At 40.2% G+C, this 27,634-nt stretch overlaps 3 protein-coding genes and 1 long non-coding RNA gene across 9 annotated transcripts in view; 1 reads left to right on the forward strand and 3 right to left on the reverse strand.

The window, feature by feature from the left end:
- Window positions 1-7,240, reverse strand: part of PPIG (peptidylprolyl isomerase G) — a 23,869-nt gene extending 16,629 nt beyond the window's left edge. Inside the window, exon 1 of one of the 2 annotated variants that reach the window (XM_015868558.2) lies at window positions 7,128-7,240. The gene's annotated coding sequence lies outside the window, so the exon portion shown is untranslated. Of the gene's footprint in view, window positions 1-6,267; window positions 6,383-7,127 lie in introns of those variants that run through there. The other variant, XM_015868557.2, reaches the window with a different exon arrangement.
- Window positions 7,229-24,159, forward strand: FASTKD1 (FAST kinase domains 1). 5 transcript variants are annotated; one of them, XM_015868555.2, is made up of 16 exons: window positions 7,229-7,344; window positions 8,580-9,076; window positions 9,401-9,469; window positions 9,780-9,905; window positions 11,018-11,410; window positions 12,589-12,699; window positions 13,213-13,344; window positions 13,649-14,135; window positions 14,924-15,038; window positions 15,525-15,653; window positions 16,366-16,497; window positions 17,209-17,322; window positions 17,611-17,752; window positions 18,040-18,154; window positions 18,427-18,526; window positions 23,853-24,159. In XM_015868555.2, the coding sequence occupies exons 2-15, from the start codon at window positions 8,742-8,744 to the stop codon at window positions 18,514-18,516; spliced, it is 2,490 nt and encodes an 829-aa protein (XP_015724041.1). In that variant the 5' UTR covers window positions 7,229-7,344; window positions 8,580-8,741; the 3' UTR covers window positions 18,517-18,526; window positions 23,853-24,159. The 5 variants fall into 5 exon arrangements, with proteins under 5 accessions (XP_015724041.1, XP_015724040.1, XP_015724042.1 ...); XM_015868554.2 differs by lacking the exon at window positions 23,853-24,159 and adding an exon at window positions 19,018-20,275; XM_015868552.2 differs by lacking the exons at window positions 7,229-7,344; window positions 23,853-24,159 and adding an exon at window positions 7,368-7,524 and having other exon boundaries at window positions 18,427-19,381.
- On the reverse strand, window positions 8,078-12,358 carry LOC107316734. The gene is made up of 2 exons (XR_001556549.2): window positions 11,839-12,358; window positions 8,078-8,371 (listed from the first exon to the last, which is right to left on the reverse strand). It is a non-coding gene; the product is annotated as an uncharacterized LOC107316734 (long non-coding RNA).
- KLHL41 (kelch like family member 41) overlaps window positions 20,059-27,634 on the reverse strand; it is a 13,741-nt gene continuing 6,165 nt past the window's right edge. The window contains exons 5-9 of the mRNA XM_015868561.2: window positions 26,167-26,324; window positions 25,969-26,076; window positions 24,372-24,557; window positions 23,172-23,318; window positions 20,059-21,038 (exon numbers count right to left, since the gene is read on the reverse strand). Of these exons, the coding sequence (XP_015724047.2) occupies window positions 20,927-21,038; window positions 23,172-23,318; window positions 24,372-24,557; window positions 25,969-26,076; window positions 26,167-26,324 (711 nt within the window). The 3' untranslated portion in view covers window positions 20,059-20,926. The remainder of the gene's footprint in view (window positions 21,039-23,171; window positions 23,319-24,371; window positions 24,558-25,968; window positions 26,077-26,166; window positions 26,325-27,634) is intronic.

Raw genomic sequence — 27,634 nt, forward strand, 5'->3', positions numbered from 1 at the left:
TGATGGACTTCCTGACTGCAGAGGTGACAGGCTGTCCCTGATTGCACATGATATTGTGTCAAACTTGGATGTAAAGAAGTAAGCAACTTAACACAAAAGATTTTCACTGAGTTCCTCGTAACAATTGAGCATGTCAGATGGGCAAGCTTTCGGAAATACCAGGACTTTAGCCACAAATAAGGAGACTGGTCAAAGAGCAGAAGTTATGTTGATCAAGACTAGAACATGTTGGTACGTTGAGGAATAACCCTTCATTTTGGAACATAATTCCAAGATTCTTGATGTCAGACTCTAGAACCACGTTAACCTGCATTCTCCCTCCTTGTGCTCAGCATCACTCCTAGCATCTTGCCAAGATTACACATTAAAAAAAAAAAAAAAAAATAAAATAATAATAAAAAAATCACAAGAGCAACGCAGGAAGGATTTACATGCAACACAACTCAACAATTTATTATCCACGTGATTCTTAGCACAGCTAGACTGTGCAAACATGCAGAACTTCAACAGACACACGCTTGGCTGTATAACAGGGATGCTAATTCACACAAGCCAGAGATTCCCCAAAAGCAGCAGCAGCCCTGACTCAGCCTGCTTGCTCTTCTAGCTAAACTGTTCTGCTGTATCTCTTCTATTACTATTAATGTAACTTTTGTAGCCAGACAGAGATCAGAGAAAGCGCACACAGCCAGGGAACTGGATGTCGGGTCACAGGCTGCTGGACCCAGGACAAGCACACAGTTAAGGTGGGCAGGAGGACAGGCTGCCCGTCAACTCGCATGCTGCCAACAGCTCAATGTGTTACACAGCTACAAAGGAGAGGAAGAGAGCACATCATTTTTTTGCAGAAAGCCTCTCAGAACAAATGCTACAATGCATATTGTTAGGTGATCAAACTGTTTGGGTGAGCAGTGCAGTAACTGACTAATCGTACCCAAACTCGAGGTATTTTGGCCTTTAGTGGGTTGGGTGAGGAGGGATTCAACCCTGCTTTAAAGGTAATCTGCTGGAGAAATAAAGAGGTCTGCACAAACATTTGTATACGGTACTTCAGACAAAAAAACCCACAAACTACTAAGTCCTTAATAGTATTGCTTCTTCAATAAACACCGGTTGCATGTGGTGCTAGATGGCAACCGCTCAGGGCAGGCAGGCTGACTGGACACACATCACACCAAATAAACATACCTTCCCTTGAGTAGATGCTGCAAATGCCTCTCTTGGGGAGAACACTGACAGACATCTTTTTTTGTGCAGCAATTGACTCTCCTGAGCTATCCAGAACTGCCTTATCTTTAAAAACATTTGGAAAACAGAATGAAAACCTACTGGAAGGGAGACATATGTACAACCAGGAGAGAGCTTACAGGCTGGGTAAACTTAGTCACAGCCCTCTTCAACCAGGCTAAAATACCAGCAACATTCACCTTAAACTACCTATACCTCAAGAGAGCATTTGCTCTCCAACAGACATAAGTGCCTTTTGTACAGCCAGCACTTCAGACACATCTCTTCACTGAGGACAGTACTACTGAGTCACATACAATCCATGTAGTATTTAATAATAAATACAATCCTTTACAATGATCACTCAAAACTTGCCTGTATTAAAAGCAAGTACATGGACTGACTTTAGAACCAGCATAGAAAAGCAGTTTGAGAATAAAAAAAGAGAAAATTACATGTAAAGCTCAGTACTACATGTGTTGGGAACAACAGAGCTCACATGACTTGCATATTTTTATCCTTAAATTTAACATCAGTTAAAATGTAGATGCTATTAACTCACAATACCTGATAAAGCTTTATGGGAATAAGATTCTAAAGTCAATCCAAATGGCATCCACTGTATCTACATACAAAAATATGCTATGGAGAAGGGCAACCTTGATAAGACAGCTTACTTATTCCTTCCAAAACTCTGCACTAAAGGATATGACAATCCAAGCACTATTCTGAAATGACAACATCACTCAGCATTTTCATCCATCTCCTGCTAGAGGAGGCCCTGAATAAGAGAAGAGGAAACAATGCAAAAACAAAACAAAACCAACCAACCACCTTCAGTATGCCTCAAATAATCTATTTGTCAACAAATACAAAAGCATCTATTTAATTTAATGTTAATCTCATTATCAGCAATAAAAGAAATAATAAATAAATAAATAAAAACTAGTAAAAAAAATAACTAGTGCATCACCTGCTGTGTCTTTCAGGGTTTGCATCCCTTCACACCTGCATTACTCATTCCTTCACTTGAGTATTTGTGGGATAAAGATGGCCAGCTCCTGGTCAGGCAGCAGACAGCTGTTCCCTTCCAAAATGAGCCACACCAATGTAAAAGATAACCCTCACAGACTGTTCACAAGCATCTCTGCCAGAGACTATAACTCCTACTAGTTGATATGCTAAAAAACACATCCTGTGGATTTTTTTTCCAGCCATTACCTGTGCTAGCAAGGATCTAGTAATAATACTGCTTAATATAACACGTTCTTTGAACTGAAACGGGTTAGTCAAGATGGGTTAGGCTGAAATGTGCACTCACAGATGCACATCAATTGGAACATCCACGTGTCACACATCTCACAAGAGCTGACAGCAAGCAGCAGGACGGGACTATTCCCCAGTTCTGAGCAAAATGAACCCTTCACCTGTAACCACAGCACACAGCCCACCCCACTGCCAGTTTGTTCCAGTCCCTGCAAAGAGCACAACAGGTTTGGAGCAAAAATGTATTCTGCTGGAAAAAAATATTATGACCACTTCTTTCATTTCATTCTCTATCATCACCTACTCATATCCACTCTCATCTCCCCTACTTCTAATTTCTCCTTGACTTTGTCTTCTTATTAGTTTCCTCACATCATCTTACAGTTATCTTTGGCAGTGATCTTCATTCAATGCCCAAATGAAAAGTAAACCACATAAATCCACACTTCCAGAATTTTGTTTCATATCATCTTCATACACACAAAGACAAATTTACACTGATTTATATTACAAAGATAGCCATTCAGAAGCTTCAGAAATATTTTTAAGTAATATTTTGAATGTAGAGAACACAAATATGCCAAGTGAACACCAAGCATGCATCACTTTCACTAGTGTTGTTCCACAGTCACTTAAAGCCACATGGGCTGAATCCCAGAACAGAGGGCTCACACAACAGCATGGCCAGCCCCAGTAGAAGTGGGTCTCCTTAAACACACAAAAACTACACCTTCCTCTGCCTCCTTCCAAGAAAAGGCTTCGGCAGTGGCACATATAAACTAAATATGACAGTGCAGCCATAGCCCGAGAATGGTATGTTTGTTTTATACAGATTAAACTGTAAATGAAAGTATGATTGCTAAATGAGGCATGATATCCTAGTACTAGTGCCATTTCTGTATCAGAACTTCCAGCTCTGTAGGATGACACTGAAGGCAAGGACAAAAATCCAATAAACCCAATCCCAGCCTCAATTTCTTCAATGTGCTCCCAAACAGCAGAACATTCTCCTATTAAAAAAAAAACAAACAAAAAACAACCACAACAAAACCTCCCAAATAGCAGCAATGACAACTAAAGAAATTAATTTGCCTTCAGTTTACTAATCAGCAGCACAGGACTTTGTTTTGCCCACAGATTTTTAAAAGGTACTGCACTTCATCGCATTTGAGATTTTGGATGTCATCTCAGCCATCATGAGGACTTACAATACTATTTTTTTCTACAGAGCATTTTTACAGAGGTCTGTGGAATTTCTTTTTCTCAGGTAATGCTGAAAGTGTCTTTTGAACTGTTTATATCATATTTTCCCCCCTAAAAAATGCAATCAAGGGAAGAGGTACCTGACAAGATCAGCCATTGCCTGCCAAGAGCCTGCTATCCTCTTCAAGGGATGTTAGATACTCAGATTGGTTCTGAATAAACATGCAGAATGTACTCCTACACTACTGCATAGCAGAACTAATTACATTACTTTTACTAAGATTTTTTGCTGCTAACATAAAATTAAGCTTCCCGTATTGAAGTACACAAGGATTGCAGACCTAGATATAGCACCTCAGTTGGAAGAACATAAAAGTCAGCTGAGAAGCTGATAACATTCTCCTAAAACCATCTGATCAGGGATACAAGTTCTCACCAGATCATGCCCTTCCTTTTACTGTCCCAATAAAGAGAAACCTAAAATGAAAAATACCTTAAAATACCTATGCTCTTAGGTCAACACCAAGAAAAAACTTTGCTGCTGAGAGTAAGTCACAGTTTTCTATCATCTGACTTGCACAGAAAAATTTGTTGTATTTTTTTTCTTTTCTGTTCTAAGAGTTGTCTGTGCCTTTAGTTGGTGCTCACAGCGCTCCCAGAAGCAGTGAAGAACATGACTAACTCAATCCTACCATTCAGAACTGGAAACTGGAGCAGCATTAGGTCCAGAAGAAGCCATTAACTAATAAACCAGAATTTTAGAACTAAGAAAATACAAGCTTGAGGGTTGTGTAGAAGAAAGTACAGTGTAATCAGCAAGTCAGACACCTGCTGGAATCACCAAAACTTCAGATTTCTGTCCTAGTTACTGAAGAGCAGAATTAGGCTAAACAGTAACAGCTGGACACACAGTTTTTAATGCTGATGTATATTTGCCAACCATAAACGCCCAAAAATCTTGTTCTATCATCTCTTGTTCTCTTCCTCGCTCAACTTTAGTTCTTCACCCCCTTCCAGTCCCACCCCAACCTCCAACCAAATCCTCATTCTGTTACAAGACAGCTGGATCTGCTCCTGGCTGCTTCCTAATGGAAGATGGCTCTGGAAACATCACACTGCACTACAGTAATATTCTCCACTGCAGCACACACACTTACCTCCCAGCTCCCTCATAACCTGCTAATTTTCTGAAATCCAAAGGCCAGGAAAAAAATAAATAAGTAAAACTAACAGCTGGATGATCAGTTAACTCCTAAACAAAAATTGTTTCTCAAAAAAGGACTGGAAAAAAAACCACAACACTCTTATTAAAATATATAGCCCCAAAGGGTGTTCTCCAAGAATCCTCAACATTATTTTTATGTGCCCCCTCAGACCTACCTCATATACTAAAGACATACTTTTTTCACACCTAATGATTTGAAAAAGTAATTTTACAAAAGCATAGTGAATAAAAAATATACATTCTTCAAATGTAAATAAAGCACTGCTTCATAAAACACGTCTAGTTGTCATATTTTGACCATTTACTTAACGTGGTGGCACCTAAAAATGTGAGTCATGCTGTTCCCAGTGCATTATTGTGAAACAAAATAAAGAGGGGAAAAAAAAAGGAGAAAAAAATAACCAAAAGCAACAAAACCTATTCTCTGTCTCGACCCAACGAACAACAACTTTTCCTGCAGGTAATATGGAACAAGAACATGAAAAACTGCATATTCTCTCTTACTAAAAACATCATGAATTTAAGTCTAACACTGAGCAGCGACCAACAAAACTGACCTCCTTATCAAGCCTATGGAAGACACCTATCTGAGTGAATTGTAAGGCAATATTATAGAAATTTCAGCCTATTTCAATATACTATTGCTTTTTCTCCTAGGCCTCCCTCCTCCAAAGTCTCCTGAAGATTTCAAGAATAACCATACATATGCACTACTAATGGCTTGGCCGTGGCCATAAACGTAATGGGTCTGACATGTATTTCCCATTAACACGCGTGAAGAGCTTTTAGAAAGCCCTAAGAGGGAGCGGGGGACCCTCCTGCAGCCACGGCAGCTCCTCCAGGCTCCGCATCCCAGGGAGAGGCCTGCGGCGGGAGGAGAACATGTGGCACGCAGACCGCCGCTTACTTCGCCTTCTGGCGGAGGAGGAAGGCTCCATTCAAACTACGAGGCCGGCTCCGAGCAGCACCCAGGCCGCAGACATCGCGCCCGGCAGCCCGTTCCGCAGCGTGGAGCCGTGCCGGCCGCGCGACCCCCACCAACAGCCGCAGTTCTCACCAGGCCCCGGCCGCCGCCTCCCGGCCCGGCCCGCCCGCAGCTCCCCAGGCCCCGCGTTATCCCCGGGGCCGCCCTCACGCGGGTGCTCCAGGCCCTCCGCCCCGCACGACGAGCCGCGGCGCCCGGCGAGAGGTTCCCCGCTGTGTCCCCGGCGGGCCGGGAAGGCGCTCGGCTCCTGCCCCTTCGTGCCGGGTCTCGGGCCCCGCGACCTCCGTCCCCGGCCTCCGAACTCCGTGCGGCCGCCCAGGCCGCGTCCCTCCCCCGGCCACATGGCGCTGCCGGCACTCACCCCGCTCGCGGCCCGCGTCGCCCCGCGCTCCTCAGCGCGCCGCCGCCATGTTAGAGCTGGTGCGGCACGGACTGCGTCAGTGGAACGAGAGGGCGGGAGGGGGCGACCCCGGGGGCGGTGCGGCCGAGGGGGGCGCGGATGCGGGAGAGGCGGCGGCCGAACCTCGCGGGGCCGGGCGGGGCGCGGGGCAACGAGGAACCGGCCGCGCGGAGCAGCAATCCCCGGCGGCGGGGAACGCTCGGAAGGAGCCCGAGCGGTTGGGGGAAGGGGCGCCCGCCCCCTCGAGCTCGTCAGCGGCGCCCCGCCCGCCGCATCCACCCCCCTCAGCCGGGCCGGGCCTGGCGGGAAGAAGCGCGGCCTTGGAGGGGCGGGAGGCGCCGGCTGCTTCACGGCTTTACCGGCTGGACGCGGCTGGAGCGGCGGTTCGGCCAACGGCCGGGACACAGGCAGGACGTGGGACAGTACGGCCCCGGGAGCCGCCGCAGCAGTGATTGATTGGCGTGTGGGATGAGGGGATGGAAGAGCTAAAAATAAAACTGTAGAAATATGTCCCTGATCTCAACCTGTGTCTGCGCTGCCGTTCGTGTCATGTCAGTCTGCAATAGAAACAGAAGCTTTCTCGCTCTGAGCAGCGAGCGCGGGGTTTGTAGTCATGTGTAACGGGGAGGGAGGATGCAAGTCCTGTAAGATGCTGAGAAGCCTGTTGAAGGAAGGAACATAATCTTCTCCTTCCAGATTTCTACACAAAATTAAAAAAATAAAATAAAATAAAATAAAAACAACAAACCAAACACAAATGAGAGATCGACTCACGATTTAGGAAGCCCAGAACTGAGTACTAAGTGGTGACAAAACCAAACCTGTGATAAGCAGCTGCGAAACAGCGGATCACCAGATAATATTGGCTGTGTTTTCAGGTGGAACGGTAACAGCCTGAGGCCATGCCACGGAAAGCTGGAGGGATGAATACAGACAGTGAGCGCGGCAGTGCCATCGTCTCCGATCACTTGATGCTGACCGACCACTCTCCGCCCACCGCCCGGCGCCGCCCCCAGCGGCACTTGGGAGGAGGCAGGGGTACGTGCGGGCTGGGGGCGCTGGGCCGGGCTCCGCGCACGGGGGTCGGTGTCGGGGACGCTGGGAGTCGGGCTCGCAGCTTCCTGCGGTCCCCGTTCCCTTTACACGCGGCCGGCGGAGCGCTGGGCCGCTCCGTGCTGTCGTACCGCCCGCGTGTAGCCCTGTCGGTGAGCGGAGCATGTGCGTGTATTGTCCTTGGTGGAGGGTTTCCGGGTTTTCTGTAGTTCGTAATGCGTCTTGTAATGCAGTTCTGAAAAACGCTCGTTGTATTTCAGCCTGCATTAAATACCTTCTTGTGCTTTTAGTTTATATTCTGCACGGTAATAGAAGTAGTTCTTTAGGGTGGTATACGTTTCCTGGTTTGAATCTTTGTGCTCCTAATTTTCAAAACACTTGGCTTTTTTTCTTGGGTTTCTTTTTATAAGACATTGAAATAAGTTGCAGCTTAAAATTGTGTAGAAGCTTGTGACAAATCCCTTGCATCTGCTGAATACCTTCTAGTATTAGGTATAAATTAGTATTAGGATTTAAAGGGTTATGCTTGGAACTGGCCTGCAGGTTGTTCCACATTGCTGTCCCTGCTCCCAGCTGCTAGCACAGGGGAAGAAGAGGATTCACTCAGTTCTGACAGCTCTGTATTGTGGCTTCTGTTTAAAAGCCACTGGTACAACCATTGGTGATCGCTACTTTTGGCTATCATAGCTGGGTACATTTGGTTCCATGCATATGCATCTACGTGGCATTTGCTGATAACTTGAGAAATGTGGAGGATTAGCAAACAGTCTTGTAAAAGCAGTCAGCTTAGGACTTAAGATTTTGTTGGAGATTGCTTGGTTGTGATTTAATAGTGATCGTCCTTTGGTCTGTTTCACTTTGTTTAATCCAAACAAAAAATCTTATAAGAGGTCCTCCCTACTTCCAACAGCACGAATCCATGTCACAATCCACACTACTTTTTCCGGAGATAAATCGGAGTGAATTCTTCATAAACACAGGAAATGGAGCAGGTAGAAGCAATAAATGCAGCCTGTAAAGAGGGATTATAAAGTTAATTCATTATAGAAAAATTACTGTGTAATAGCTGGAAAACACATACTTTTTTGCATGCTTTCATTTTGCACAGGGAAGAAAATCTTTCATGCTATAAGGATTTATTAGTTAAAATTATTTAGAACTCAGGAGCTTGTGCTCACACACTGACTATATTTAACTGCTTGAATTCTGTCTCACTACAGATACCTCGGAGCTGAGTTTCCAATATAGTGACCGTACAGTATGAAAAGAAAAGAAGTGCCCATTTTTCAGATGCCCAAGTTTGTTCTGTGAAACAGTGTTTTACTGTGAAAAATGAAAAAATCTTTCTGGACACCTTAAATGTAGTTGATGGACTTAGAAAAATGCTTTGTTTGAGGCAAGTTTGCTTGTTTGCACTGAGACATTACCAAGCCCGAACTCTGAGCAGCGATGTGCTTCTGAGCCAGATAAATAATTGTACCCATGAAGATGAAGTGTTCAGCCTTGTTGGCAGGAACAAGGCCAGGCTTTCTGAAAAGCATGTGGGAATTGCCTTGAACGTGCTATGGCAGTTACAGAAGAAGAAGCCACTTCTCTTAAGGACTTCTGACTATATAAGAAATCACTCCCAGTTTCTAACTCTTTGCTTTTTAGCAGAAAACAAAGTAGAACACATGGATAATGAGGCTATAGTGGACACTCTGTATAGTATACTGAGGTAAGCAGTATTTTGTTGATTTCCACATCTATACATTGTACATCTTGTAATAAAAAGAGGGTGTTTTTGGAGTAACACTCCAGCTGTAAGGAAATCTAACTTCCTATGCCACATCCAAACAGGACTGATATGTTTTGTACTCATGATAAATAGAATTATGAATGCATCAATGTTTATAATGTGTTTTTGGGTACATTTGTTTGATCGGAATAAGCAATGGAAATATAAAGCGTGATAAATAATGGGAAGACATTTGTCTCTTAGATTTGTTCCTTTTAGTTTCTTAAGCAAACTTTCAAACTGCTGTCTTTGACTTTTTGGAAGGCTCAACGTGGAAAGCCATGATTCACTGGCAGGAGTGCTCATCACAGAAGCATGGAAGAGATTAGAAAGGCAAGTACTGTACTAGTATGCTTTGTGCAAAGTGTAAGTTGTAGGTGTGGTTTGCTTCACACAAGGTTACCCTGACTGCTCAAAAGAGTATTAACTTCGAGGCTGTGTATGCTTTCATATAAAATACCTGAGCATTTTGCCTGAGTTCAGGATATCACTATGTCACAGCAAATGTGTAAATATTTTGTTCCTTTGTTTTGTAATTTGAATGTTTCTTACAATTTATACTGTTGTTGAATTAGATTTTTGCCTTCAATTATTCACTAGAAATAAAAGGTAAATATTCTGTCTTTGTTTGATGTCTTCACAGCCTTAGTTTACCAGCTTTGTCTAAATTTGCACTGTGTTTACACAAGCAGCGTGGACATTTTAGTCCCCTAATTGGCAAAATAGCACATCTTGTGGACTTGAAACTGGATTCTATACAGGATATACGGTAAGTGTCAGAGTGAAGCAGTATGTCACAATTACTGGTTTTCATGAAAAAGTTTACTCAGGTTAAAACAATATCCTAATTACTTTATAAAGTATTTATTTGCAGCCAGTCTAAGTGCTTAATTAAAACTAATGTTCCACTTAAAGTGGATTGAAAGATTCTAAATTTTCTTCTGAACTTCTCTGAGAGTACACAGGTCAATTCACCAGATGTCTGTTTTCCTTGAGGTTAGTAGTTTCTCTGCTATGACATGATGAATAGTGATGAGAAATCTTAAAATAAATCTATTTTCATTCATTTTCTTCATTTCATTTTTTGTCAAGGTGAATTAATCAGTATTTTTGCTAAGGTGTTTGTTACATTTTCCTGATACTAAAAATCATAGAATCACAAAGGTTGGAAGAGCTCTAAGACCATCCAGTCCAACCATCCACCTACCACCAATATTTCCCTGCTAAAGCATGTCCCTTAGTATGAAAGTAGAGTCCAAGGCAAAAAAAAGTGCTTATTTTTCTTGCCTCTCTTCTTCCTGGGCCATTTTAGCAAATGCTGCTCTTTTTTTTTTCCCCCCAGCCTTTTCCAACACCATCAGTCTCCATTTATTTTTTATTTTCAGGCATGCAGAGCCTGCTTATTGAATTAATTGAATGAGACTGCATTTCTTTACACAACTGACTCTCCTTTGTCTGAAGTCATCCTGTTAGGAAGGGATTTTTTTTTCTTCAGGAATGATGGTGACTCTTCTCTCTGTTCTGTGTCCTGGGAATTGTTTGGGTTTCTTTAATTTTTCACTGAAAATCAAAGATCTTTTTGCAAATTTAAGTTTGATATGTCAGGAGTTTGTCTCAGGCAAGCGCTTTTATCACAAATGACTTTGTAAGAGTGGAAAAATTGCAATAGTTTCATAAATTCTCTAAAAGCAGAATTTTTAAGTTATTTGAACTTCTTGCTGAGCTGTTTTTTGTGCATTAGATTCTGAACTCCTTATGGCACAGAAGCCAGCAGTACACTCACTACCATTCTCTTATTTGGCTAATTTATTTGAGAAGTCTAAAATGTGTTACTTAACCGTGTTCAGTATGTGTAAGCTTAAAGTCACTTGAATTTTTTAGGATCTTGTCAGTTTTGATGATCTGCATATCTGATGTTATCTCACGGAGTTTTCAAGGCCGATTAGTACAGAAGGTGGATCAGCTACTAGGAGAAGAAGTCCACTTCAACTACGCCAAAAGAATTGTACAATTTCTTCAACTTAATAAACTGACACATCCTCCATTGCTAGAAAAATGCAACAAGATTTTCTTGAAAAGCACCGCTCATCTTGATTTAGACAATATAACTCTTATTTTTGGACTATATGACCAGCTGGGTTTTGATAATGCAGAATTCCGTTTGTTTGCTAAACAGCTACTGTCTGAATCAATAGAGAATTGTCATGACCCTGAAGCCTTCACAAAATTATTTTTTGTTCTTGGGCCTATGGCTGGGTCCGAGATAAGAGAAAGGTAAGGTTCTTGACAGGTATTATTTTTACATAGTGTTTCACAGAAATTGAAAATCTGTTGCTGTTTTGGGTAACTTCTGAGCCTATCTCTGACATCCGAAGGTTAGGTTTTCTGCTCCTAACTTTATAGTAATTAAATGTTTCATTACAGAAAGCAGTTTGTCTTGAAACAGTTGCATAGGAATTTGTATCAAGTAACTAAGGGGCATGGGAATATTGTTACTCAAGGCCATCTTCTTGCTGTCTCCTATTATTTCCTTTCACTGTTGATAGTGGTAACAAATTTATTGCCTTTTTCCTGAGAAATATATGCAATAGTGTGCAGATATACAATTATGCAGCCCATAGGTAAACAGAGATTGAACAGATATTTCATAAAAAATATTATCATAATACAAAGATAATCCACGATAAATGGAAAATGCTCACCAATATTGAAGGTTTGCAGTATACTCCATGAAGAAACAATCTCCAGAGAAAAAGATCCTGCCTTAGTGGTAGTCAGTCCTTAAATAAGACCTGGGAGGGGTGCAGCCCTTCAAGTAGCACAGCTGAAATTCCCTTCACCTGTGCTCCCACAGCTGACTCATTGCTTGCCTCAGGTGGTTAATCAGAGGTTCAGTCTGTGATCAACAATTTACCATACAAATAGTATGTATTACATTTACTTTTAAGATCTTCGATAGCTGAAACAATTGGAGTCTTGTGTTACCCCAGTTTGGTGTACAAAATCACAGAACTGTAGCTGTTGGAGGGGACCCCTGAGGTCATTGAGCCCAAGCCCCTGATCCCAAACATTTTCCTATATCTTTATCTTGTTCATGAAAGTCAGAACATAGCAGAACAAATTATTAGCCTTATCTGCCCCAGAATCAGTTCAACTTATATTTGATTTTGCTCTCTGTAGCTTTCTGGTTGATGGTGAATTTTTATTCTTGACTACTTTCAGAAATGTTGGACTCAGTCTCCTGATTTAATACATTTGCATTTTTGTTTGTGCCATGCTGTTCAGAAGAATGGTTGACAACAGAATTATCTAGTTGGGAAGAATCTGTTTTCCTGTATTTCCTGATGTAGTCTGTTGGTTCTTTCTCTCTTCAGTCAAAGAATATTGTTACAATCTTTGCTGTGACTTTTCAGCAGTTTGTCTTTGGGAAATAACTTATTTCTTTTCTTTAGGTTGCTAGCAACTGCAGCACTCATCGCAGAAGGATTTAACAGTCATCAGGCATTAGTGATACTGAAGACAATGCAGAAAATGAAATGTAGACATTCTCACCTGCTTGAAAAGTAATTTTATTCTATAGCTTATAGATTAACGTATTAAGAGAAATATATAGTATCCTTTGGGAGTGGAGAGTGTGTCATGTGCAGAATGCAAACACATGCACTCTGCATATAGTTAGTTGTTGCAGACTTGAGAATATCACAGCTTGACCCTGAAGTGATTGAGTAATTCAGAAATTTCACAGAAGGGCATTTCATTTCTAACAAGTTAATGTAATATAGCTTTTAGCTTATTTACTACTATGTGATCTGTTTTGTGTAAACTTAGCCTGTGAGTTGTTTCTTCAGAACCTATTGTGCCCTAAGCTGAACTACTAAGTCTTGCATCTTTATGAACTTTCCTCTGCAATTGTAAAATGAGCCACAAAACTGAGATGGAGAAGAGTGCAGGTGTATATAACCCTCCATTTAGTTACTGTGCAACATGGGGCACCCCTTCTTCACTTGGGGTATTGTGTTCTGCAGTATTTTCTGCATTAGCATAATATAATGTCATCTGTTTCTGTTTGTATTCAGAATGGTTTCTGTTCTGCACAGACACTTGGATAGTTATCATGTATTGCAGTTGGTAAAGTTAACACAGTGCTTGGTGTTGTTGCATTGCCATGATCAGGAGTTGTTTGGCAAGCTGAAAATGTTGTTATTCGGGTAAGTGTTTGTTCTTGAAAATTCAGCGTCTTTTTAAATTGAAGTATTACACAGTAGTCTAGTTAATATTTTAAGTAACAAGCTAAAATACTTGTTTTCCTGAAATATGAAGAAGTAACAAGCTACTACAGTGATTTAATTTGATTAAACACATAAATCAAAGGATATGAAACAAGTTTTGGCTGTTGATCTAGTAATATCTGCCAACAAAAGTGATACCTTTTAAAACATGTTTTTTCCCCCTGCACTGGCTACTGCAATAGCTGTCAATATTGATGGTCTATTTTTCTTTGTCTCTTTTCAGTTTTCTAAAATCTAGCGTCATACCTGCTGATACTGCTGCAATAATTCGCACGTTGGCTATGCTTCCATCCTCTCAAGTGGAGGAAATCATTATAAACAAAGCAACAGCAGTTCTACCTCAATGTAGGCTCCAGGACATCAGTTGCATTGCTACAGCTCTTGTCAAATGGAATCATTATGACACTATGCACTGGCAAAACACTTCTGAGCTACATGTAAAGCTTCTGCAAAAGCTAAATGACTGGGGATTTCAGAGGCTTCAGGAAGCCAGGAACTTAAACCTCCTGTTGGAAGAACTCACACATGTGAATGGAGGGTGGCTGCAGGAAGTCATCAGTGAGGAGACTGTGGCTGCATGTCAACGTTTGATAGATCAAGTAACATGGGAAAACGTGTTACAGTTGTCTGTTTTTCTCATAAAAACAAACTACTGTTGTCCTTCGTTACTTGACAGAATAGCATCTGTGACTGTTCAAAATATAAACAAGGTATTACAGTTTTTCTTTTAATCTACTTTGTAAGTTCTTAAGTTAGAAAAGTACAGGTTTGTAGCAAATGGGATAGAATGCAAGCCCTGGAAATCCATTTACCTTTATGGGTTTACCTAGTTGTTTGTTTGTTTCTCTTAAATTTTGATTAAATATACTTTTATTTTTTTTTAAGTGAGTTTACACAATTCACCTTTTCAGCTCCCTTGCAGCAGTTTTATATACAGCAGTTTTTTATTGCTGGAATGAAATTACAATGATGCAGGTTTGGGCTCAGCCACTGCTTTGGGAGTATTGTGTGAGTCTCCTCAGTAACTTATCATAGAATCATAGAATATGGTTTTGGTCAAATTCACTATTTTCTTGATATGTTCTCCTCCTTCCCCACCCCTTCATTAGGAACTGATGTAAAAGACATTCCATTTTGTCTTGTGACAGTGTCATTTGTAAAAAGAAAAGACACTGGATGGGAAACCTTTGAAAAATCTTAAAGTCTAAGCATACAGTAACACTTGGATCATCCTCATCAAACAGATTTTGACTTTTAGCTGTTGTTGCAATTGTAACGACTTGTGCGTTTTATTATTTTTATGTTTTTCTGTAGGAAAAGATGAGGACCAGAAAAAAAAAGCCACACACACACAAAAAAAAAAAAAAAAAAAAAAAGGAAAAAGTACTTCATCATTAAGTTTCCATATTCTAAATAATTTATAAAATCCTTTTTACTACCGAGCAGTTTTAGAATACTTTTCAATGGCTCAACTTAGGATACTTATTTTTTTCCCCAGATCCACCCCCTGGAAATGTATTTCATTGTCTATCTCTTCTCTGTTTTGAACTATGATCCTCCTGCCAATGAAGAGTTCTTTCAGAGCTGTATCCAACATCTGACTTCTAACTTGAGTAAGTACATTAGAAGAACATAGGCTGAGTGCCTCTGAAACATTTTATTTATACTGGACAAAACTGTGTGTAAGATGGTATTTTTTAAGCTAACTGAAAAAATGTGTCTGTGTGCTCTGTGAAATTAAAAGTATATTTCTATTGGGTTTTCTGGCACTCTTTACAAAGTACTGTTTGTACAGGACCAGCAAAGTATCTTATGCATAGTATAAGGCAACTGAAAAGCCAGATTAATGTGCTGTCATTGAAAATAATTCCTTTGGCATTCCCCAAGGGTTGTTATTTGGGAGCTCACCAAAAATGCCAAAGTTGTAGGGAAAAATGTAGATAAACTGTGGAGTTACCTTTTTTTGGTTTTTTTTGTTTTTGTTTTTTTTTTAAATGATAGATGCTAAATGTAAGACAGACTTGGGAAGCAGAAGAGCATTATAAAAGTCATTTCAATGCCCTGTAGTGTTAACATGGATTTTTGTTTTGTTTGTAAAGGTTGTTTTGATACTCATCACTTGGTGCTGCTGGGTCACGTTTTGGCAGTGGCTGGGTATTTTCCTCCAGCTATCATAAAGACAGTATTCGATGTTTCTTTCCTAAGCAGATTGAATACTGAACTTGAAGGTAAATATATAGCTCTGATCTGGATTATGGAACATTCAGTGTAAAATTGAAATGTGGTTATGTATGTAACTTGAGAATTAGACTTTACATTGTTTGGCCTTCTGGAAGGATTGTTCTGTATGATCTAGACAGCATTTGAATGCTAAAAGGGAAGGAATAAACAAAATCTGTGTTTTAGAAGTACTGGCATATATTACAGATGATGCTGCCAGATAAGACAAGTTTACTCTGAAAAAATTAAAGTCAATTTACTGCACTTGGTATGCTTAATTTTAATGGAAATAAAACTATCTGAATATACTATTGTTACAAGAAACTGTTGCAGTCTAAAACTCGAGAAATAATGTGGAATTCTGGTGTGCAAAAGATGTGTCCCACCTGACTCTCCCTAAATAAGAGATTGAATACTTGTTCAACTGTTTCCTGTCCTTGTTTGCTGTTGCTGTTTTGCCATCAAAAGATAAGTGATGAGAATTTAAGTCACTGTTTTCTTCTGTCATGTTATTGCTCTTAGTATTGAGCAAAACTTATTTTTATTTTTCTGTGAGGGGTTTTGTGAAGTCTTCTAAAATTGTATAGTGTGAATTTTATAAATGCCATAGTATAAAGCTACCTTATTTTTAGTAAATGATTTCAGAAGTATCCATCTAGTTGAATATAATGGGTTTTTTTACTTTACAGTTCACACTTCTTAAAATTTTGTTTAATTTAGTCCTGTCTGATACCTTAAAGCAGAGGGTCCGCTCACAGCTTATGAAACTGAACAGAGCAGTCTGTCTGGAATGTCCGGAGTTTCACATCCCTTGGTTTCATGAGCGCTATTTCAAACATGTGTTGTGTAAAGGTAAGTTGTTGAGGAGGGATTCCCTTGTTATTATGATAGTCTGTTTTCAACAGTCTGCTAGGCACTTGTTCTAAAACTGTTGTGCTGACTTTAGCACACAATAGAAGCTCAGAAAGACATGTCCCATTATACACTTAAACAATGTTCTTCAAAAGCGTGAGCATTTAGTAGGTGCAAAATAGCAAGGCAGTTCTTCCCAGGAGAACTGATGTACTGGAGAGGAGGTATTTATATGTAAGAAATAAGATTTAAACAGAATAGAGACGGTATGTATGACATGGAGGACGATGTAAAAATTGGGATCATCAGGATTGTCTAACTGGAGGAGATGCTGTGTTTTCAGAATGGAACACTTTGATGACTTGGCCCTTAGGAAGCTAAACTGCTGTCATCTTTTGGATGCAAAATTATTAAAAACTTATTTAACAGTCTAATCAAGATTAAAAACAAATTCAGCTGATGAATCCTGCAACCAAAGTGCTTGTTGTATGTGACTGGGAAAACTGGGATGGAAATTATGGATTTGCAGTTTGTGCTTTCTACCCAAAAGATGATGATGTGGCCTCTGAACTATGACAGAATAACACCAAGGATCACTGGGAAAACTTTGATTCAGTAGCCTGGCTATCAAAAGTGCAGTGTCACAGGGTTCTGTTTCAGAACTTCAGCTGTTGTGTTTTGACTTATTAATTCTTTATTTTGTCTTTGTAGGCATTAGCCGAATAAATCCACTGCGACAGCATGTTCACAGAATGCTGGCAGAGATCTTAGGAGGGAGCCATTATGCAAGAGTATCTGTTCTGACACCATACTACTATGAAATAGGTGAGAAGTTTCACCTTCAGGGATTGTTTTGGAAACTGCTGATATTGCAATTATCACTAAGGCTGGGAAGCCCCTGGGGCTGTCTATTTGAAGGCTACAAGATACAGCAAATAAGAAATACCTGTTTTGGCAGTTTGTATAGAGTACATTTTCTAACAGTTTTGCATAATTCATCAAATATTGGATACCTCTAATGATGGTTGTCACTTAGTTTTGTCTGGAAGTAAACACTGTGCTGAACAAATTATTTTCCCTTTTTCTATTTTCATCTGTTTTGTTTTCTCACAGATTTTGAATGCATTCTGGATAAAAATAAAAAGCCACTTTCTTACATGGCTCAGAATATACTTACGGATGATTTGAGAGAAATACAGTTGAGACATGACATCAAGAATGAACAGAGAGAGGCATTGCCACAAGGGGCTCAGAGGTTAGTACATGAAATTTTTACACTCTTCAAGCTTTAGATCAAATTTAGACCAAGTTTTTGATGTTTATGTCCTGAGTAGCTGATGGAACACTTGAGCTATTTATTTTTCTGTTCCTTTTTCCCAAAACTTTATTAAGTTTAGCCTTCCTGAGTGTAGTGGGCTGATCCTAGTCAACAACTAAGCTTCCATCTACTCACTCACTCCTTCCAACGAGATAGAGAACAGAATCTGGAAGGGTGTCATGGGTTACTTTATCTGAAAGTAAGTACATTTTGTTTGTTTGCAGAATTGCTTTGGAATTTCTGGATTCAAAAGCTTTTAGTAAAGATTCAAACCGCCTGAAAGGAGAACCTGCAGTGAAAAAACGACACCTGGAAATCCTGGGATACCGGGTCATTCAGGTATGAGCAGTCAACAATATTTTGTGACTTCTGTTGAGTTGTGCTGGTAGTGCACATTGATGGATTTTCTTTCCAACAGATTTAGAAACAGTTTTCCTCTGATAGTTAAAAGCACCTACTGAGTGAGAGCAATGTTTTAGTTTTGAGGGGTAATTTCTAGCTATTTATAGTCTTAATAAAACTTAACATCTCTGACAGCAGATGCAGCAAAGTCTGTATGTGAGTTGTGTCAGGCAACATTAGCACTAAGTTTGTATGACTTTTTTCTACAGATTCCTCACTTCGAGTGGAATTCCATGGTTCTGTCCACAAAACCTGAGCAGATGGAGTATCTGAGGAAACGTCTGTATGAAACACAGTGATACCAATGATGTAATTACAAGTAAATTTTTTTATACACCGTGTATAACATTAAACTTCTTGTAACCCTGGAATACCCTCCAAAATCTGTGTGTCAGCTGGACTAAAGGCATTGGGTGTCATGAAACCGGATCCTGCATTTATGAGGGTTTGTAAAAAGCTGGTCACAATATACTACAAAGATGTGGTTGAGATGCATAAAAGCTCCCGTTGCTGGAAGCTATTATTTAAGTATATGGGTCTGTAAAAGTTTTGCCATACAACTGCATTATTACCTTCTGAGATTTGACCAGATATTAAACTGTACAAAGAAAGAGCTGGAAACACTGACTGTGGAAGAGGAGGTAGCAAATAGAGTGGAAACTATGTCTGTCCTCCAGCATGTGACAAAATGAGCAATAGGGATCAAACATAGTCTCTCTGTACTGTGAAACTAACAAACTGAAATGTAGATTTACTAAGAATAGGACTGCTATTACAGCTACTCTGTTTTCATCTTCTAGAAACAGAGATAACGTGGGTGATAATGTCAGGGGAGGGTGTTGTGCAGTGAGGAACCTCCAGCTGCTTGCTTTTTCTAACCTGTGATATGGCGTGGGCTAAAGAAGTAAAGGCTTGAATCCTCTGGAATGCCTTACATACCTGAAAGGTAAAGTAGCTTGAGAGGTCTGCCAGTCACGCAGTCCCATTAATACCTGTAGTCTAGTTCAGTGCAACTTGGAAAGGATAATAGGGATGAGGAGGAAGTACTGCTTATGTCAGACATAATATGATGGTACCCATCAGTGACTGAATAGTTTGTGAAAATGTTTGTAATTATCAGTTGGAGCACTCCTTTCTAATAGTAATAAAACAAAATTAATCTGTGTAAGCCACCGTGTGCCCCAGTGGCGCAAGTGGTAGGAATGCCACCTTGCAACACCAGGGCCCGGGGTTCGAATCCCCCCTGTGGTGCAAGTGGTAGAAGTGCCGCTCTGCAGCACAGAGGCTCGAATCCTGGGAGTTGGACTCGATGATCTCTAAGGTCCCTTCCAACCCACACGAGACTATTACTATTATTACTATTATGGTGATGGTGCTTCTGATATAACTGACAAGGGCTGTTGTAGAAGAGGGCTTTGGGGAAATACTGCTGAATGTTCAGCATATAGAAGGGCTGTATGCACACTGGGGGGTTGGACTCAGTGATCTCTGGAGGTCCCTTCCAACCCCTATAATTCTGTGATTGTATTTGTGTAATATGGAAAAGATAATTATAGAAGGTGGGATATCAGAAGGTAAGCTACAAGTCCAGGGACTGTTGTGTGATTCTGCTTCTGTACAGGTGGGTATTGTGTAGCAACCAGAGAGCGTAAAAAGTGACAGTGGCTGTAGCTGAAGGGATCAGTCAGGGATGGTTATGGGCTTGAGGTGGACCCTGCAGGTCAGGTATGTTCAATTTGCGTATGAATCAAGTTATGGGTACCCACAATGTGGATAGAATTAAAACTGTCTAAGAGTGGATTCAGAAAGTGTATCTACACAAAATATAAGACATTGTCATGTGAAATTTTAACAGCATTAAAAACAAAGTTTAATTGTTACTGGTTTAATGTTTAAACATTAAAATGCATCGATTATTTCTTAGATAGGTGCTTACTGGTGATCAACTGTTCTAGCATTTTTCATGAATCTTACTAATGACATCAGATCTCTGAGAAAACTTTCCATTAAATAATTGCTTTGGAAATAAATACAAAAGCATTAAAAAAAAGAAAAAAAGAAAAAAGAAAAAAAAAAAGAGAACCTTCGAGAAACCAAAACATAATAGGCAAAGCTATTACCCCTGTAAAATTCTCTTTTTTACCTCACAGCTGCCCACTCAGCTCTGGCTAAGGTTGGTGCTTCTGTTTTCAATATGCATTTCAGTTCCAGGCTAAATTAATTATTTTTAGAAGGCTCCATTGAAAACATCTTCAAAATATGACTGAAGAATGCAGGAGTTGCATACACTGTTGAAGGGAGAAATCAGACTTTACAAACAGCTGGTTAGAATAAAATCAGCACCTACTAGTTGTATTTAATTTAACAATCTATTAATTCTTGAGCACTGTTTACAGATCAGCCACCACTGTCCTGGACTGAGAATAAGGATAGCTAACTAGTTTTATTTTCCATTGAGTAGAAATCTTCATTTATTCTAATAACATTAATTAGAGTTCTTCAGGATTTTAAAGGCTAGCAAAAATTAACTTCTTATTGATTAGCTAGTAAATACCTTAAGACTTGGACAGACAGATTAACTGTTTAACAGTTATCTGTATAACTAGTATGCTGCTACAAAACTCTGAACAATCTGGAGACTTTACATGCAACAAATTCAGAAGAGCCTATGAAAACTCCCGCATCATATCAAATTTTCCAGCATTTTGTTTACAGTTTTGACAGCTTGAAGAGATTTAAACGTGTAGCCAAGCAGGATGCTCCAGTTGCATATCGGATCTCTTTCAGAATGCCAACCCATTCCTTCTTTTCATCATCATACCTGCAATTAAGAAAATAAGGTCAGAATGTAGCTTTGTCTAAGAAAAGGAGAATAATCTACAGGTTCCAAAGGCTTGTAGCAACCTTGTGCTGAGCACTGCTGCCGAAAGCTGCTTTTGTCCTCTAGAACTTAAGAGACAGATATTCTTGTCCATGTGGGTTGACTTTTTCCTGAACCCTAAACCTCACTGTGGCCTGTTTCAAACTTCACTTCTCCTATAAAAGTCTCCGCTCCATAATAAAAGTGTTTATTATGGGCATCCTTTCTATGGTTTTGCCACTTGACACTCTTCAGTCTATCACAGCAATGGAACAGTCACAGTAGAGACACAATGTTTCATCACTTCTACTGTAACTTAGATAATCTAGCAAACTTCTGCCTCTTCTCAGAACAATTACTCATCTGACTATTAATGTGCATGTACAAACCTTTCTGTATGTGCAGACTATTGCATAAAATGTCATAAACCAGAATGTTTTTACAGCATGTTTAAACTTGCCAACAGAGGCAGCAACTTAGACTTTTACCACATATCACAGAATTGTTTGAGTTGGAAGGGACCCTTAAAGGCCACCTAGCCCAACTCCCCTGCAATGAATAGGGACACCTACAGCAAGGTCAGGTTGCTGAGAGCCCCATCCAGCCTGACCTTGAATGTTTGCAAAGACGAAGCTTCCATCTTGTATCTGGGCAATCTGTTCCAGTGCCTTACACCATTATTGTAAAAAAAACTTCCAATGTTCAATCTAAATCTCCCCTCCTTTAGCTTGAAACCCTGACCCTTGTCCTACCACAGCAGACCCTGCTGAAGGCTGAAGAGTCTGCCTCCTCCTTTTTTACAGCCCCTGCTTTAGATACTGAAAGGCTGCTCTCAGGTCTCCCCAGAGACTGATCTTCTCCAGGCTGAACAGCCCCAGCTCAGTCAGCCTGTCCTCCTAGGGCAAGTATTCCATCCCTGGGATCATTTTTGTGGCCCTCTGGATGTGCAACAACAGGTCTGTGTCTCTCTTGTACCAAGAACTCCACACTTGGACAAAGCAATCCAGGTGAGGCATCGCACGCCAGTAAGAGCAGAAGGGCAGGCTCAACTTCCCTCCATCCTTGCCTGCCCATACTTCATTTGATGTACACAGGATACCACTTTGGCTTTCTGGCCTGAGCCGGGTGCATTCGCCTCGGCCTCTACCCCACCAGGCTTAACATCTACCAGTACCCGTCCTCAACTTATTTCTGGGGGGTTGCTATGACCATTGTGTGAGACCTTGCACTTGGATTTATTGAGCCTCATAAGGTTCATTTGGGCCCTCTGCTCGAGCCTGTCTAGATCCCTCTGGATGGCATCCCCCCCCCCATCCCTTGGGCCCATGTAATTGATCAAAACACACCCGCACACACAGCTTGGTGTCATCCACAAACTCATTGAGGGTGCACTCAATCCCACTGTTGATGTCATCAATGAAGATTTTAAGGAGCACCGGTCTCAGTACTGACCCCTGAGGGACACCACCTGTCACCAAAAATCTGGTGCCCATGCCTGGTTATCCCACGAAATCACCTCCCTCTCTCCATGTGCCTTAGCACACTTTCCAGACGGATCTGTATCATTGATCACTTCCCATATAGCAACTGAAGGTAAGGCTGACAGGTCAGTAGCCCTTCCCTGGTCATTCTTTCTACCCTTCTTAAAAATGGTGTCTACACTGCTTTTTTTCCAGTCAACAGGGACTTCACCTGACCACCATGACTTCAGTTACTGAGAGTGGCTTTGTGATTACATCAGCCAATTTTCTAAGGACTCTGGGATGCATCTCATCAGGAGCTTTCATGGATGATCAGGTTCCTCAGGCAGTTGCAAACCTGACCTTCACTTACATCCTTGCTCTATGGTAAAAGAATCTAAAGGCCATGGCTCAGACCATTCAAATCATCAGTAAATTAAAATAGTCATTATATCCAAATCTTGCATGCGTCACTTTCTGACAAACATTTTTATTTGTCAGCAAGTCCTTTGCAATCTGTGTTACCGTTCATTTCTAAAGGTAAATGTATTATTATTGTTACTCCCTATTGTCTACAAAAATCATTGTCCAATAGAGCTTTCTATTAGGAAGGTATGATTAAAGTTAAACTTACTTCCATATGTCAGTGACTTCATTGGGTGCAAATTCTTTAGATTCAAGCTGAATCATTGCAAAACCTCCAATGGCATACAAAGATCCACTTAAGGTGACTAAACTGATGGAACTTCGCTCCTGGGGAAATTCAGGCACAATCTCCCACCTTGAAGATAAATAAAAAGAAAAACATACGTGTCAAATACATGTGAAATTTACTAAATAGTTAGCATCGAGATACAACTCCGGTTATCATAAATGATGTTTTTCAGGACTGCCTGAATGAAATTGATTAGTAAAAGGAAAAAATGCTGAGATCAATCATCATCGAGTTTGTTTCTCCATCTCTGCAGGAACTTCATACGGGAATGCAAGTCTTGGTATGATGGAATTATATCCATCTCCTTCCAGAGACCAGTTCTTACAGGTCTCCTCTTCCCACCATCACTGATATGCTTTATGTAGTTGTGTCTCTTCCCCTACTGCTCATTTTTTACCCCTGTAGTTTTCAAAATGAGTTTCTATTCTATGTGGCAGTAATTTGAGTAATAAATAAATGAATTAGTAGAGCTCATTAACATAATTTCAAATATTCTTCCAAGTCACACATAGGAGCATATTAAACATACTATAAAACATACAGACATCTCACTTGGAGACAATGTTAACATTAAAACTAATGGGCTAATTTGCTTCTTAGGCTCACATGATTTGTCTGTAACAAAACAGTAAATGGGGACAAGAGCCTGCAGATGTTTTCTGACCACAGACTGCACCTGTCTCAACAATGGAAGAGTAAGAACACACCAAACATAATGATAACAAAATTACCTTCACTTTCATTTGACTTCTATGGAACATAGAGAGTTACCTGAAAGAATTACTTGCATAATTCATTTTTCGACCATTAAATGCTGTAAGTAGCTTTTTGGTGTGTGTGTCTTTTTTAAGTAGATCTTGAAATTTAGTATGTGTTGTAAGGTTGATGGCTGCAATGCCACACATTACCAAAGATATCACAGCCAACTGTGTTTATTTATGATTTAATTACTTACATTAACAAGTACATCGAGGACCTCTGAAAAATTAAAATATCATAATGAAGTTTTGATAATTTTATTGTAATATCAGCTTCTGAACACCTTTGTGACCATCTCAAGATTTTAAACGCATAGATGATGAAACGTTTGCTTAAAAATTGCTTGAGCACTGCACTCACTTATTTGTGGTCAGATCAAAAGCTTCAACAGATGAAGTAAGGCCTTCTTCAGTGACACCACCAGCAATGAAAATCTTGCCTTTATGGATGGCTGTTCCAAACATTGAGCGAGCCACTTTCATTGGAGCCAGGTCTCTCCAGTCTCCTTTCTTTGGATTGTATACAAATACTCTATTAGTACATTTTCTGGGGAGAAAAAAGAAAACTGATCATTTCTGATGAACTTTGGCTTCTTCCAAGCGAGACCTAGTTGAGGCAGATTGTGTGTGTTTATGTGTTGTGCCTCTCTTCCTCTCCCTGAGTTCCTCTCTCATATTTGACCTGGGGATGGACAAGACTTGTTACAAGTCTAAAAAGCACTTGTCACATTCATATAACTAAACCATATGTTAAATCTGCTTCCACTGGGCAGTAATTTCTCTGTACCTTTCCCAGAGTTTTCTGCTAAGATGATCTTGTGGAGGAATGTACAACAAAGGTTAAGGAATTAACTAAATTTACTAATAGACAAGAACAGGAATAGCATTATTTCCTAGTTAAACAAGTATGCATGTAAATGGACTAATGTAGCTTTCAAATATATTCAGTTGTTTTACAGTTCTAATATGGAAACACAAAGAAAAAAAGGAGCAGTCTGCATTAGACAGTTTGAATCTATACAAATGAATATGCTCTGTAGTGGGAGGAGCTAAGTCCCCCAAATACTATCTGTTCTCTTCCAGAAGAAAAAAATACATTAAACAGATAACTACTTCAGGCATCTAAAGAAAAGTCTTTTCATCTTTGGCCTGGTTCAATGAGAATCTAGACAGATTTGCTTGGCATGTCTAAGAACCTAGATTTTATGCTGTACATGGAAACTTTGGCTTGGAAAACGTCACTTTCACTCCAGTACAGCACAGAGTGAAGTGCCAGGCACACCAAAAGCCAAAACACACAAATGCCTTTAAACATTAGCTTATTTGAGTGTATGGTAGGTAATCCTCAGAGAATACCTCATATCATTTCTCAGAATTATATGACTTTAAATACAGTTTTAGCTCAGGTGAGCTCATTCTCATGAAAGCAAAGGAAGACCTGCTGGTAACTTCATCTGTACTGCAGCTTCTTGTTCCTATGCTGTACTTAAAATACTCATTTGCTTGAAGAAAATACCAGCACACACTGAGAAGCAGTAAAAGCTTTGTTTTGGTTTGGTTTTATCACACATGTTTTGGTATGAAAGGCACTACAGGTGGGGAAAAAAAAAAAAAAGAAGAATTGATAGCGTAGTTCCTTGGTACTTAGCATTTCTATCTGGAAGGAAATTACACTTAGAGAAGATCCTTGTAACTGTGATGAACCTGTATGCAATTTCCCTTGAAGGAAGTAAAATGGCTAAAACAACTACTTAAGATTACAACTTAAATGCAGTTTTACCTTATTGAGAAAAAGACTCAACCTGTAGACTACAACATGCTGCCTTTTGCCAAACTGGTAGTTAATTTAATGTAGAGATGTAAAAGTGGACAGCCTAATTTCTGAGTAAGGACATAAAATCTATAAAGGATCAACCAAATAATGTTCTAAATAATCATGAAAAGACTTAGAGACTTACTTATCATCAGTTTTTCCACCGAGACAATATATCAATCCATTGTTTGAGATGGTAGCATGGCCATATACTTTGATGGGTAGTTTTTTGATCTCACCCCATTTCATTCCCCTAGAACAAAGAATAATGCTGTTAGGCTCCTTCAACTAACAATGGGCTGTATATATGTCCTCTTTGGGCAGAATTAAATGTTAAACATACACAGGGTCATAGCACAATACTGAATCTAGAGACTCCTCATTGCGAAGGTCCTTGCCTGCAATTACATAGATCTTGTCGTCTGACTCTCCCAGCCCGAAGAGACACCTGGCTGACGGCAGTGGAGGAAGGGCAACCCACTCACCAGCAATGCTATCCAGCTGAAAAAGCACCACAACAGAAGTGTTATCAAAGGCAAGTAGTAAAAATTCACATGACAAAACTGTTCCACAAATCTCTCAGCATCTCAACAGCTCAGCTGCTCACCTGGAACAAGCTATCCCTCCCTTGGTGTACCTATTGAATGGTTAATTTTACCCACCCATGCATCATGACACTAGCACCCAGCAAATGCTACACAGCTCTCTTTGCACCTGCTCACCCTCATTCCTCACAGTTTATTTGCTTTTTTAGCTTCTTTCTTGTTTAAAGGTCTGCACTCTCTGGATTTCCTATGTGTTGGAAAGAATGTTTAGTTCTTCCTCTCTGAAGGAAGCAAACACCTCTGCCATTCCACAGCTCCACACTGAATAGGTTGTGCTAACTGCTACAGGGAGAGATGCCAGACATTATTAACAGTCTTGAAGCACTATGTAGCAAATGGCACAGATGTTTAATGTGTAATCCCTAGAGCGAAAGAGGTGATGTTTCATCACATATAGCTGCAAAAGCTCCTGACATTTCTGGATGAAGACTTTGTTCCTAAGCAAAAAGAGAGGCAGTGCAGCTCCATTGGCAATTACACTGATGTCAGCCCTTCTGAAGTACTCCTAAAACTGTACTAAGGTGAACACACCAAAAGAAAAGCAGCAGGAGGACAAAAGAAAAAACAAAACCAAAAAACAACAGAACATTATTTTCACAGAACTGGAATACTTCCCTGTTTTTTTTTTTTGTTTGATTGTTTTTCAAATCAACCGGAATGCTCCTTAGCATATGGTATTTTCTCTCTTCTACTGCATATAGATTTGCTTGATAATGTTACAGGCAGGAAAGGTAAAATCTGTGTTGGCATGAGCATAAATGCATTTGATGTAAAGTGAGAAAAAGTTCAGTCAAAGCAATCAGATCTGGGTTTAGCTCAGTGACATTCTATTTCTAGAAGTGTGTTCCAAAGTCGAGGTAAAATGCATCCCCCAGATTTGATAGACCACTCCTATTGAACTAATTGTTCTACAGCAATGGTAAAGCGTAGTTCAAGGCTGTGGGTTGTCCCAGTAGCTAGATTTAGGTAAAGAGGTCAAAACAGCTGACAGCCTGCTTTCTGTATCAGTCTTAAAGGTGACATCCGCAGTTGATAGAGCAATAAACAATTAGTCCTGCATTTTTGAGACAGTGGCAGCTTGGTTTTGTCCTGGGTTACCAGCGTCCAAGCCAAATGGTAACAGGTTGTACTAACAGAGTAACAGGTGCATGACTAACAGAGAAAGGACCTTTAGGAAGTGAATGTGGGTATGACACCATATTAACA

The sequence above is a fragment of the Coturnix japonica genome, chromosome 7 (assembly GCF_001577835.2).
Source record: "Coturnix japonica isolate 7356 chromosome 7, Coturnix japonica 2.1, whole genome shotgun sequence".
Classification (NCBI taxonomy): Eukaryota; Metazoa; Chordata; class Aves; order Galliformes; family Phasianidae; genus Coturnix; species Coturnix japonica.